Source organism: Phycodurus eques, chromosome 15 (assembly GCF_024500275.1).
Source record: "Phycodurus eques isolate BA_2022a chromosome 15, UOR_Pequ_1.1, whole genome shotgun sequence".
Classification (NCBI taxonomy): Eukaryota; Metazoa; Chordata; class Actinopteri; order Syngnathiformes; family Syngnathidae; genus Phycodurus; species Phycodurus eques.
In genome coordinates this window covers 4,370,852-4,384,460 of record NC_084539.1, presented here as the reverse complement: position 1 = coordinate 4,384,460, position 13,609 = coordinate 4,370,852, and the positions used below count along the sequence as shown (strand labels likewise).

Sequence of the window (13,609 nt, the reverse complement as noted above, 5' to 3'; positions counted from 1 at the left end):
CTCTGAGCTGGTTACCAGCCAATCGCAGGGCACATACAAACAACCATCCGCACTCACATTCACACAAACGGGCAATTTGAGTCTTCAGTCAACCTACCATGCATGTTTTTGGGATGTGGGAGGAAACCGGAGTGCCCAGAGAAAACCCACGCAGGCACGGGGAGAACATGCAAACTCCACACAGGCGGGGCCGGGGATTGAACCCGGGTCCTCAGAACTGTGAGGCAGACGCTCTAACCAGTCGACCACCGTGCCGCCCCTACTGATAATAATAACAATTATAATAATAGTAAATACTGCAAAAAATCTCCAATAGTTTAGTCTATTTAGTCAGTACAAAAAAATTTACTGCGATTGGCTGGCGACCAGTTCAGCACTTACCCCGCCTCTCGCCCGAAGATAGCCGGGATAGGTTCCAGCACCCCCTAGTGAGGATAAGCGGTACGGAAAATGAATGAATGAATGAATAAAACAATTTATGTATGTCTTAAACATATTCAATGAATGCATTTACAGTGGAATGCCCAGAGAGTTTGTTTTCAGTTGAACCAAGCCAACAGACTCTACAAACTCCAATTCCAATGATGTTGGGACATTGTGTAAAATGTAAATAAAAACAGAATGCAATGATTTGCAAAACATTTTTAACCCATACTGTCTTCAATTGAATACACATATATTTAATTTTAAAATGCCATGCCACATTCTGCACGTGTTACAACATCGTGGCTTTGTAGTAAAAGAGTGCAAGAACTACAGTAGACTGGCCTGCCAGCAGTCCAGACCTGTCTCCCATTGAAAATATGACAACGGAGACCCCGGAGTGTTGAGTAACTGACGTTGTACATCAAGCTAAGATGAGAAAGAATTCCACCTACAAAGCTTCAACACTTTGTCTCCTCAGTTCCCAAATGCTTATTGAGTGTTGCTAAAAAATAACACAATGGTGAACATGCCCCTGTAGCAGCTTTTTTGGAACGTGTTGCAGGCATCAAATTCAAAATGAGTGAATATTTGAATATATCAGTTTGAACATTAGCTGGTCTTTATATTGTATTCAGTTGAATATACCGTATTTTCACGACCATAAGGCGCACCAAATTAAAAGGCGCAGTCTCAGTTACGGGGTCTATTTCGGTATTTAACTCATACATAAGGCGCACCGTATTATTGGGCGCAGGCATGGTAAAACATACGCGAGCTTATAACATACGGTAGCATGCATGCACGCTCAAACAATGTTTTTAAAAAGGCAGCGGGAGCAAAACCCGAGTTCGCTTGTACTTTATTGAAGTATTTAACAATGTACTCACGTTATTTTTTGATCAATCCTCAGCCACAAATCCATCGAATCAGTAAACCAAGTAAATGTAAACTGGGACTTCACATGGAAGGAATTCTTAAAAAGTCGCTGAAACAAACTACTGTATGTTGGTTACCAGATATGTGCAGATAAACGTGTTACTAATTTTAAAGTGCAAGCAGCAAGCAGGATGTTTTGCAACATCAATCCATTACCTGTGATTACATTTACTTGGACAATCCTCATAAAAGTCCCATTTAAAGACACATTACTTTTCGTGATTTGACAGCTCCATGCATACTTTTTAACAGCAATGACTGTTGTTTTCTTTTTCTTTACATTTTGGGACAGCTTGAGTCATTTTCTTATTTTTAACTTTGTGTTCAAGTCTATATTATGCAGTCTACTGTAAGAGTGAATTGTTCTTATTTCCTGTGGAAATTCTTTTTAGGGTCTTCAAGGAGTTTATGGAGAAAGAGGACCTGATGGAGCACTGGGTTCAATGGTATGCCTCAGTATACTGTATACCGATGTCCTAAAGCAGAGTTCTGAAAATGAATTGTGCTGATTCAGTACACAAAACAACTGCTTGAAATTCACTTGGACAGCCAGAGACTAATTGGCTGAAAGTGTATTGTTCAATCTCATAGCATTGTGGTGATGTGTGGTGCTTTTATTTTTAAGGGCCCTCCAGCGTCTCCAGGACCTCAGGGGATTACTGGAGCCCCAGGCGAAAAGGTGTGTTCACAGTCAACAAAAATGATGATGCAATGTGCATGTACATACAGTATATGATGTAATGTGTGTTGTCTCAGGGTTTTACAGGGAAGCCTGGCATGGCAGGACCGCAGGGCCCAGTTGGCATGTATGTAAGTGATTCTCTAAACAGCATATTTATTGAAACGCAATATCAGTGTGAATTAATTTGACCATACAATAACATCCTCAAATCAATTTTGATGGTAAACTATGCGCAGCAGTACAGTGCGGCCGTGGTTAGGGGATTAGAAGGGAGTTCAAAATGATTAAAGAAATAATGTGAACGCTTTGAGTTTGAACGCAAGCTATTATGGGATACTGGTTGAGCTCCAACTTAGAAACACATTTTCCTGTAAGAGCCAATAAAAGTTTTATTAAACAGATTCATGGTCAAACATTAAATACCTTTTAACTGTGCAGACATGTTTTAAGTAACGCTTTATCATTTTGAATTGTTATGAAAGTGTAAAAACTGTATAATACAACTTGTTGCTTGTACTTACAAAGTGCTGATGATGCATTAAGGACAGTTAAGCACTGTATAATAAACTATCAAGTGAACCTCAAGAAATATAATTAATTTGTTGTTTTAAAATTTGCCAGCAATAAACTTGTAAATGTAATTGTTGTAGTCATGTTAAAACCCTTTAAGTAGTGTTAATTGCCATGTATGTAATTACAATGAGTTAAGTTAAACAAATTAAGGATACTTTTGATCAGTACCGCTTTCAGCAAAAAAAAAAAAAAAAAGAAAGAAGAATACTTCGTCAGCCACCTATTGTGCAAGTTCTGCCACTTAAATAGATGAGAGTGGCCTGTAATTTTCATCATAGGTATGCCTCACCTATGAGAGACAAAATGAGGGAGGAAAAAAATCTAGAAAATCACATTGTCTGATTTTTTTAAGAATTTATGAGCAAAATATGGTGGAAATAAGTATTTGGTCACCTACAAACAAGCAAGAGTTTTGGCTCTCACAGACCTGTAATAAATGTTGCGATTAATCTGAGTTAATACATGATTAATGTGATTTTTTTGTGATTAATCATGAAGTCATGCTTTGGTTTTGACAGCCCTAATATATATATATAATAAAATATTATATATTATATTATGTATATTTGTGTGTGTGTAATATTCATCAGTTATATGGACATTCTTCTCTATGTCCATTAGGGTATTCACGGCACCGTGGGCATGCGTGGGCATCCGGGAGCCACTGGAGAGAGGGTAACGTAATGTTTCCCTCCGCCTTCTTTAAGAATGTTTTAAGTTACAGTAGAAAAACATGGGGTATTGACATGAACACGTTGTTTGTGATAATAGGAATGTCAGTGTCAACCTGCAATTTTGGCACTATTACAAGTAAATTATTCATGTACAAATGAAGTATTACACAAAAAAAATATTGTCTTTTGCACCAGGGTGAGACAGGTTTGCGAGGTTTTCCTGGGCCTGCTGGAAAGCCAGGACCTCCAGTAAGTATATACCAGTATTACTGTACATATGTCAGTTATGTTACAACCCAAATTCCAATGAAGTTGGGACATTGTGTTTAACATAAATGAAAACAGAATACAATGATTTGCAAATTTTATGGCTGCAACACATTCCAAAAAAGCTGGGACATGTGGCAAAAAAATACTGAGAAAGTTGAGGAATGCTCATCAAACGCCTGTTTGGAACATCCCACAGGTGAACAGGCTAATTGGGAACAGGTGGGTGCCATGATTGGGTATAAAAGGAGCTTCACTGAATTGCTCAGTCATTCAGAAGGAAATATGGGGCGAGGGTCACCTCTTTGTAAACAAGTGCGTGAGAAAATAGTCGAACAGTTTAAGGACAATGTTCCTCAGCGTACAATTGCAAGGAATTTAGGAATTTCATCATCCACAGTCCATAATATCATCAAAAGGTTCAGAGAATCTGGAGAAATCACTGCATTTAAGCGGCAAGGCCGAAAACCAACATTGAATGCCCATGACCTTCGATCCCTCAGGCTGGACTGCATCAAAAACCGACATCAATGTGTAAAGGATATCACCACATGGGCTCAGGAACACTAGAAAACCAATGTCAGTAAATACAGGTCGGCGCTACATCCGTAAGTGCAACTTGAAACTCTCAAATGCAAAGCAAAAGCCATTTATCAACAACACCCAGAAACGCCGCCGGCTTCTCTGGGCCCAAACTCATCTAAGATGGACTGATGCAAAGTGGTCCGACGAGTCTACATTTCAAATTGTTTTTGGAAATTGTGGATGTCGTGTCCTCCAGGCCAAAGACGAAAATAACCATCCGGACTGTTATGGACGCAAAGTTCAAAAGCCAGCATCTGTGATGGTGTGGGGCTGTGTTAGTGCCAATGGCATGGGTAACTTACACATCTGTGAAGGCACCATTAATGTCGAAACGTACAAACAGGTTTTGGAGAAACATATGCTGCCATCCAAGCAACGTCTTTTTCATGGACGCCCTTGCTTATTTCAGCAAGACAATGCCAAACCACATTCTGCACTTGTTAAAAAAGCGTGGCTTCGTAGTAAAAGAGTGCAGGTACGAGACTGGCCTGCCTGCAGTCCAGACCTGTCTCCTATTGAAAATGTGTGGCGCATTATGAAGCGTAAAATACGATAATGGAGACTCTGGACTATTGAACAGCTGAAGCTGTACATCAAGCAAGAATGGGAAAGAATTCCACCGACAAAGCTTCAACAATTAGTGTCCTCAGTTCCCAAACCTTTATTGAATGTTGTTAAAAGAAAAGGTGGTAAACATGACCCTGTCCCAGCTTTTTTGGAACGTGTTGCAGCCATGCAATTCTAAGTTAATGATTATTTGCTAAAAAACAATAAAGTTTATCAGTTTGAACATGAAATATATTGTCTTTGTAGAGTATTCAACTACATACAGGTTGAACATGATTTGGAAATCATTGGATTCTCTCTTTATTTATGTTTAACACAACGTCCCAACGTCATTGGAATTGGGGTTGTATAATTGGCCCGACAAAAATGTGACAACAAACTCAAGCCAAAAAAATAAATGGCAGCATGTTGCAATGGAATTGTAAGTTAACTGTTAAAGAAGTTAATGACAAGAGGGAAGAAGCTGTTGGAATGTCTGCTAGTTTTAGTTTGCATTGTTCGGTAGCACCTACCTGAGGGAAAGAGCTGGAACAGCTGGTGACCAGAATATGGAGAGGATTTTGCACGCTCTTGTCTTAGTTCTGGCAGCATGCAAGTCCTCAAGGGTGGGCATGGGGGTACCGACAAGCTTTTCAGCAGTTTTGATTTTTTTCCATTGCAGTTTGTCCTTTTTTGTAGCAGCACCAAACCAGACTGTGATGGAAGAACACAGGACTGATTTGATGACCATTGTAGAACTGAATAAAATTACCAGGAGTGGGGTTCGAACCCACGCAGACATATGTCCATTGGATCTTAAGTCCAACGCCTTAACCACTCGGCCATCCTGGTATACATGAAAAGCCCCATTGTTGTGCCCCTAACGTGCTGTTACAAAAATATGTTGTCTTCATGTTGAACAAGAACAGCCCAAAAACAACCATTTATTAATATGGTTACTGTTATACACATTGATTGATTGCTTTATTTGAACATATAACCCCACCCCGTCCCCCCACCCCACCGACAAAACACACACACACATCAAAACACAACACGCAAATGAACACTATAATAAAGAGCCACAGTCACATTCATTAATAGGTTTACTTTCCACCAACAAAGCTTCAACAATTAGTGTCTTCAGTTCCCAAACGTTTATTGATTGTTGTTAAAAGCAAAAAAAAAAATCTCCCTGTAGTTGGAACACACCCTCCGGTCCCCCTTCTTAAAAAGGGGGACCACCACCCCAGTCTGCCAATCCAGAGGCACTGTCTCCGATGTCCACACGATGTTGCAGAGGCGTGTCAACCAGGACAGCCCCACAACATCCAGAGCCTTTAGGAACTCCGGGCGAATCTCATCCACCCCCAGGGCCCTGCCACCGGGGAGCTTTTTAACTACCTCGGTGACCTCAAACCCAGAGATAGGAGAGCCCGCCTCAGAGAACCCAGACTCTGCTTCCTCATGGGAAGGCGTGTCGGTGGAATTGAGGAGGTCTTCGAAGTATTCTCCCCACCGACTCACAACGTCCCGAGTCGAGGTCAGCAGCGCCCCATCCCCACTATACACAGTGTTGGTGGTGCACTGCTTTCCTCTCCTGAGACGTCGGATGGTGGACCAGAATTTCCTCGAAGCCGTCCGGAGGTCTTTCTCCATAGCCTCACCGAACCCCTCCCATACCCGAGTTTTTGCTTCAGCGACCACCAGAGCTGCATTCCGCTTGTCCAGCCGGTACCCATCAGCTGCCTCAGGAGTCCCACAGGCCAAAAAGGCCCAATAGGACTCCTTCTTCAGCTTGACGGCATCCCTCACCGTTGATGTCCACCAACGGGTTCGGGGATTGCCACCACGACAGGCACCGACCACCTTACGGCCACAGCTCCGGTCGGCCGCCTCAGCAAGGGAGGCGTGGAACATGGTCCACTCGGACTCGATGTCCCCAGCCTCCCCCGGAACATGAGCAAAGTTCTGTCGCAGGTGGGAGTTGAAACTCCTTCTGACAGGGGATTCTGCCAGACGTTCCCAGCAGACCCTCACAATACGTTTCGGCCTGCCACGTCGGACCGGCATCTTCCGCCACCATCGGAGCCAACTCACCACCAGGTGGTGATCAGTTGACATCTCCGCCCCTCTCTTCACCCGAGTGTCCAAGACATGTGGCCGCAAGTCCGATGACACGACCACAAAGTCGAGCATCGAACTGCGACCTAGGGTGTCCTGGTGCCAAGTGCATGTGTGGACACCCTTATGCTTGAACATGGTGTTCGTTATGGACAATCCATGACGAGCACAGAAGTCCAATAACAGAACACCGCTCGGGTTCTGATCGGGGGGGCCGTTCCTCCCAATCACGCCCTTCCAGGTCTCACTGTCATTGCCCACGTGAGCATTGAAGTCCCCCAACAGAACGATGGAGTCCCCAGCGGGAGCGCTCTCCAGCACCCCCTCCAAGGACTCCAAAAAGGGTGGGTACTCTGAACTGCTGTTTGGTGCATAGGCACAAACAAAAAAATAAATAAAAAATTGTGCTGAGTCCATTACATGCATTTCTGAGAGACCAAGGCCAAGAGGAAGCATTCAGGGGCTTCTTATCTTATGTACAGGCACTACAACCCAATCAGTTGACATGCATATCTAAAAGCACAGTAAAAAATAGACATTAAACAAGTCAATAAAAACTACTTCAAGATATGACATTGAGAAGTAGCTTTAAGTCTCAGTGCTGTTTTTCTGTCCATGGTAATGCTATTTGATGTGCTGATCTCTACATGAGAGAGATGTTTTATCTGTAATTTCTGGACTCCCATGTGGTTTTTCCTCATCATATTCCTTCTCTGGTCCACCACTGTCATCTCGACTTGTCCTGCCCTTAATTAAACTGGAGCAAAGCAGGAGAAAACAAGAGACAGATTAAGGGCCATGATAATATGTTTGCTGCAGCTTGTGTAAGTTGAAGATGGAATAAACATGTTTCACATTGACTGTTCTACTTTTGTTTTTAGGGTCTGTCAGGTTCCCCTGGAGAGAAAGGGCCCCAGGGACCCCAGGTGAGGATTTTTGGTATACCTAAAAACAAGAGAATTGGTTTTTTTTAACATAATACCAATACAATGTAAAATATGCATGTTAGGTTAATTGAACACTATGCATATTATGCATGTTAGGTTAATTGAACAATTTCTGAAAGGTGTGAATCCGAGTATGAATGTATTTTTTTGCTTGTTTGTATGTTTGTTTGTTTTTGTCTCTATATGCTCTGTGATTGACTGGCGACCAGTCTAGGGTATACCTTGCCGCAAGTCAGTTGGGACTGTCTCTAGCTCACCCATGACCTTGACCAGGAAAAGCAGTAGAAAATGAATGTCAGACATTTATTGAGATCATAATGTAAAGAGATGCATACAAATCAACATGCATCACAAAAAAATATTTTCTGTTTTAATAATTGGGAAATGAAATTATGCTTAACTGCACTGAAAAGAAAAGGGCATGTTTTATTTGATATCACCGGAGCCCCTTTTGTTTTGTTTTGTTTTGTTTTAAAGATGGAGGAGAGGTGGAAAGTGGGTTCTTGGGCAGAAAGAAAAGAGGAAAACACAGAGCTTAGAACTGAATGTGGCCACTTTGAATTTTGGGACTACGACAGAAAAAGTTCTGGAGTTGGTTGTCATGATGATTATGATAAAGGTTGATATATTGTGTGTCCAGGACAGCAGGTGGAACGGCAGTAAGGCTCGAAGTTTGGGGGCAGGGTTCAAATTATTTCACCATGGTGTACATCGGAAGAGAAATGGAGTAGGGGTTATTTTAAAGGAAGCGTTAGCTAAGAATGTCTTGGAGGTGAAAAGAGTGTCAGATCGAGTGATGAGGCTGAAACTTGAAATTGAGGGTGTTATGTATAATGTGATTAGTGGCTATGCTCCACAGGTAGGATGTGACCTAGAGGTAAGAGAGAAATTCTGGAAGGAGCTAGATGAAGTACTTCTGAGCATCCCAAACCGAGAGAGCGAGTTGTGATTGGTGCAGATTGTAATGGACGTTAGTGAAGTGAACAGGGGGTGACGAAGAAGTTATGGGTAAGTTCGGCGGAACTTAGGGTGGCCTACAAGAGCAGAGGTAGAAGCACGCAGGTGGATTACATCCTGGGCAGACAATGTAATCTGAAGGAGGTTAGTGACTGTAAGAAAGTGATAGGGGACAGTGTGGCTAGACAGCATAGGATGATGGTGTGTAAGATGACTCTGGTGGTGGGCAGGAAGATTAAGACGACAAAGGCAGAGCAGAGAACCATGTGGTGGAAGCTGAGAAAGAAAGAGTGTTGTGCGGCTTTTTGAGAAGAGGTGAGCCAGGCTCTCGGTGAACAGGATGAGGTACGAAAGAGGATGAAAATTGGAAAGGGAGTTGGTCCTGATAGGTGGCTGTGGAGTTTTTTTACAAGGTTGTTCAACAGATTTGATGCCTGAGGAATGGAGGAAAAGTGTGCTGGTGCCCATTTTTAAGAACAAGGGTGATGTGAAGATCTGTGAGAACTATGGAGGAACAAAGTTAATGTGCCACACAATGACGTTATGGGAAAGAGTAGTGGAGGCTTGGACTCAGGACAGAAGTGAGTATTTGCGAGCAACAGTATGGTTTCATGCCAAGGAAGAGTACCACAGATACAGTATTTGCCTTGAGGGTGTTGGTGGAGAAGTACAGAGACGGTCAGAAGGCGCTTCATTGTGTCTTTGTTGATCTAGAGAAAGCCTATGACAGAGTAAACAGAGCGGAACTGTGGTACTGCATGGGGAAGTCTGGAGTGGCAGAGAAGTATGTTGGAATAGTAGAGGACATGTATGAGGGCAGCAGAACAGTGGTGAGGTGTGCTGTAGGTGAGACAGATGAGTTCAAGGACTGCATCAGGGATCAGCCCTGAGCCCCTTCCTGTTTGCAGTGGTGATGGATAGGCTGACAGATGAGGTAGACTGGAATTTCCGTGGACCATGATGTCCGCAGATGACATTGTGATATGCAGTGAAAGCAGGGAGCAGGTGGAGGAACCGTTAGAAAGGTAGAGGCATGCACTGGAAAGGAGAGGAATGCAGATTAGCAGATAAGTAAAACAGAATATAAAACAGAATATACAGTACCTGCATGAATGAGAAGGTTGGAGGGGGAAGAGGGAGGCTACAGGAAGAAGAGATAGTGAGGGTGGAAGACTTCACATACTTGTGGTCAACAGTCCAGAGAAATGGTGAATGTGGTCAGGAAGTGAAAAAATGGGTCCAAGGAGGTTAGAACGGGTGGAGGAAGGTGTCAGGTGTGTTATGTGACAGAAGAGTCACTGCTAGGATGAAGTGCAAAGTTTATAAGACAGTGGTGGGGCCAGCCATGATGTACGGTTTAGAGACAGTGGCACTGAACAGACAACAGGAAGCAGAGCAAAAGGTGGCAGAAATGAAGATGTTGAGGTTCTCTCGGAGTGACCAGGTTGGATAGCAAGCCAAGGTTAGATGTTGTAGAGACAAAGTTAGAGAGAGAAGCGTTCGATGGTTTGGACACGTCCAGAGGAGAGAGAGTGAGTATATTGGTAGGAGGATGATGAGGATGGAGCTGCCAGGCCAGAGAGCTAGAGGAAGACCAAAGAGAAGGTTGATAGATGTAGTGAGGGAAGAAATGAGGGCAGGATGAATGCTGTGGCGACCCCTTATGGGACAAGGGGAAAGGAAAAGAAAAGACTATGACTTCTTTTGTTGTTGATCTATTTCTATTTCCCCCTGTATTTATACCCTTTAAACATATCCCCCCCCCTCCCCTAGGGTCGACCTGGAGATGAAGGACCCAAAGGGATTCAGGGTGTACTAGTAAGTAAAGGCTCTCAAATGAAGGCTGATCAGGGAACTGAATTTACAGTTCCAGATTGCGGCCGTGGTTATTTACAATTCCTATTGTTATTGCTGTTTTAAAATGTTATGTGACCATTTTCGTTTTTGGGGGTGGAATGATAATACAAAATCTTAGCTTGGGGCCAAGTTTCAATATATTTTGGATTTTCTCCAATACACACAGTATACAATGGATTTCCAAGTTTTTGGGGCTTTTATCAGCTTTTTCAGGAGGCTGTTTTTGTTTACTTTCGAGCAGACGCCTAAAGGGTTTGTGCTTACACTGACTGATTGGAACTTTTCATAATTCCCTCTATTTTCACTAAGGCTCCAGTTCAAGCTGAAGAAAAAACTGCCCCAAAGCCTGATGTAGCCTGTAGTGGCAAAATGACTAATATAAACTTTAGAAATTTAATATACCTTTGTATACTTTTATTATTCCATAACTTTGCTTAGACAGCAATCCTGTATATCCTTGCAAATGTGCTCAATACAACCTCTTATTGTTTTGACTCTCCAAGTTCCTCAGCCTCTGCATGCACCCAGTCCCATGCCCTACCACCACAGGATAGTAAAGCCTGCCAAATTTGAATATTGATAACGTGTGCCGCTTTATAAACAGTTAACTGAAACTTTCCCATATGTGAATGGAGAAAGAGCTGGCGGATTCTGTGGCTCCGGCATTGGTTCTTGGCTCCTCGCGGCATGAAACACGTCCCTTCCGGCTCACAGTGGCTCACGTTGGCTCACCGCTGGCTCACAATGTTCTCACCGGGTGGCTCACCGCTGACTCACAGTGGCTCACCCGGTGGATCACCGCTGGCTCGTGGATCCCAGCTGGATATATTTTACCATCAGCACAAGTCAGCATGGCTGCAGCTATACCGACTGGAAATCATTTGTTTCATAGCGAAAAACATTTATAAAAAAAAAAAAAAAGCCGAGATGAGCAGGCGGTGAGCCACAAGTGACGTCATTATGCCGCGAGGAGCCAAGACGTTACGATGTTTTATTTGACTGACGCATGTATTAAGATGTTGATGGAACTTACACGTATTAATGTACAGTACTGTATATTCACCATTATCAAAAACAACAAGCAGTTTCTAAGCACGTACAATGTCGTGGAATGAGCAGCAAGTCGGATATGCCTCAATATGCCGAGATGAGCAGGCGGTGAGCCAGTGTGAGCCACCGTGAGCCAGCGGTGAGCCACTGTGAGCCACCGGGTGAGCCACTGTGAGCGAGCGGTGAGCCACCATGAGCCACCGGGTGAGCCACCGTGAGCCACTGTGAGCCACCGTTTGCCGGAAGTGACGTGTCTCATGCCGCGAGGAGCCAAGAACCAATGCCGGAGCCACAGAATGCCTAGCCCCTTGCTGTGTGAATGTGTGTGTATGTGATGTGAGCAACACATACACAGCTCCATGACAACGTTTTATCGATGTCGCCCAAAACAACGTCATGTGTACCTGTTAATTTTTGTGCGTCACAGACACGGGATGCACATCAAGCGAGATCCTTGTATATGTACAGATATGTGTATATATTGTATTCCTTATTAACTTATCAGTAATGTTCATGATTGACTGCACCTGGTATCATTGGATCATGGGAAAATCCAAGGGTCTCAATGAAGATCTAATAAGCAGAACTGCAGGTTTACACAAATTGGAAAAGTCTTTTGGTGTCATTTCGAAACAACTACAGAATCCAAAATGATCAGTTTAAAAAGGACGTACATATTGTACTTATATTATACGTACTTATTTGGAGGTGTGATTAGTCTGGCACAGTTTCAAAGTTCAAATTATCATCCTCAAAGGACATTGGTTAGGATGTTAGGGAGCAAGCCAGGAACCACCAAGGCTCAAGCCTGCCATAAACTGTAAATTTTGGAACACCAGTGTCACTGTCCACAGCAAAGCAAGTGTTACATCATGATGGACTAATAGGGCACTTACTCAGAGTTTCAGTTCTAAGAACACTGTACGATCTGTCAAGCAAGGAGATGGAAGCATGATGCCCTGGGCTGTTTTGTGGTTCTGGTGCACTGCACGCAGTGGATGGAATAATGAATAAGGAGGACTATCCGCATTTTTCGAACTCACCTCACACCAAACCTAGATGGCTGAAACTTGAACACAATTGGGTTTATCAGCTGGAAAATTTTCTCAAACACAAATCAAAATTGTTTTGGGGAATGGATAAAGCATGCTAACAGCCTGTGGAGAGTAGCCTTTCCAAAGACCCAACCTCAACCTTATTCAACATTTGTCGACTATGTTTAAAAGCCTTTTCCATGCCAAGAAAACCAACCAAGTAGACTAAATAATGAAAAATAAACTCCACCAATTTTGCCAAGAAGAGTGGTCAAATATCCAGCCAGAATTTTGCCAGACACTCGTTGATGTATACAAAAAAAAAATCTTCTGGTATAGAGGTGAAACTTGATAAGAGATCTTTAACCAAATCTTAAGTATAATCATTCACCCTGGAAAATGGTTCAAATAAATAATTGAAAGCCCAAAATTAAAAAGAAATGTTTGCCCATGACCGTGTAAAATTCCAAAAACACCTATATAATTATTAGGACATTTTTGTCCTTCGCTGTATGCAAAATTCTGAATATATTATTTTGTCCTTTGTATTAATTGTAACTTCAATTTTTGATCATCGTAAGAGCTATTTTCACCTGTGTGTGTCCTTTGTGTTTCCAGGGTCCTCCAGGTCTCCAAGGTGATGCTGGAGCCACTGGGAAACCAGGGCCCCGGGGAAGTAATGGGTCTCCTGGACCTCAGGGGCCACAAGGGCCAGCAGGAATCCTAGTGAGTGGGCATTTACCATCAACAGCCATTTGAATGTTCAATATACTGTACATGTTACTCCCATTAATCTGGCAATATTAAAAAAACTGTTAATGAATTGGAATTTGTGTGTAATCATGTTGGTTGCTCGCCACAGGGCCTCCAAGGTGCGACTGGATTAATAGGGGTAGCAGGAGAAAGAGGTGAAAAGGTAATCTACAGTTATAAAGATTCATTTAACAACAA

The 13,609-nt window shown here is 42.8% G+C and overlaps 1 protein-coding gene and 1 non-coding gene across 12 annotated transcripts in view; one reads left to right on the top strand and one right to left on the bottom strand.

The window, feature by feature from the left end:
* The window catches only part of si:ch211-196i2.1 (collagen alpha-1(I) chain), a 180,028-nt gene that overhangs the window by 139,283 nt on the left and 27,136 nt on the right, over positions 1 to 13,609 (top strand). For all 11 annotated transcript variants that reach the window (XR_009769945.1, XR_009769946.1, XM_061698981.1 and 8 more), the window contains 9 exons: positions 1,755 to 1,808; positions 1,988 to 2,041; positions 2,119 to 2,172; positions 3,239 to 3,292; positions 3,487 to 3,540; positions 7,695 to 7,739; positions 10,491 to 10,535; positions 13,277 to 13,384; positions 13,521 to 13,574. Coding sequence is in view for 9 of the 11 variants with exons in the window: in XM_061698981.1 (XP_061554965.1) it covers positions 1,755 to 1,808; positions 1,988 to 2,041; positions 2,119 to 2,172; positions 3,239 to 3,292; positions 3,487 to 3,540; positions 7,695 to 7,739; positions 10,491 to 10,535; positions 13,277 to 13,384; positions 13,521 to 13,574 (522 nt within the window). In the remaining 2 variants the exon portion in view is untranslated. The remainder of the gene's footprint in view (positions 1 to 1,754; positions 1,809 to 1,987; positions 2,042 to 2,118; positions 2,173 to 3,238; positions 3,293 to 3,486; positions 3,541 to 7,694; positions 7,740 to 10,490; positions 10,536 to 13,276; positions 13,385 to 13,520; positions 13,575 to 13,609) is intronic.
* On the bottom strand, positions 5,459 to 5,541 carry trnal-uaa (transfer RNA leucine (anticodon UAA)). Its single transcript has one exon. It is a non-coding gene; the product is annotated as a tRNA-Leu (tRNA).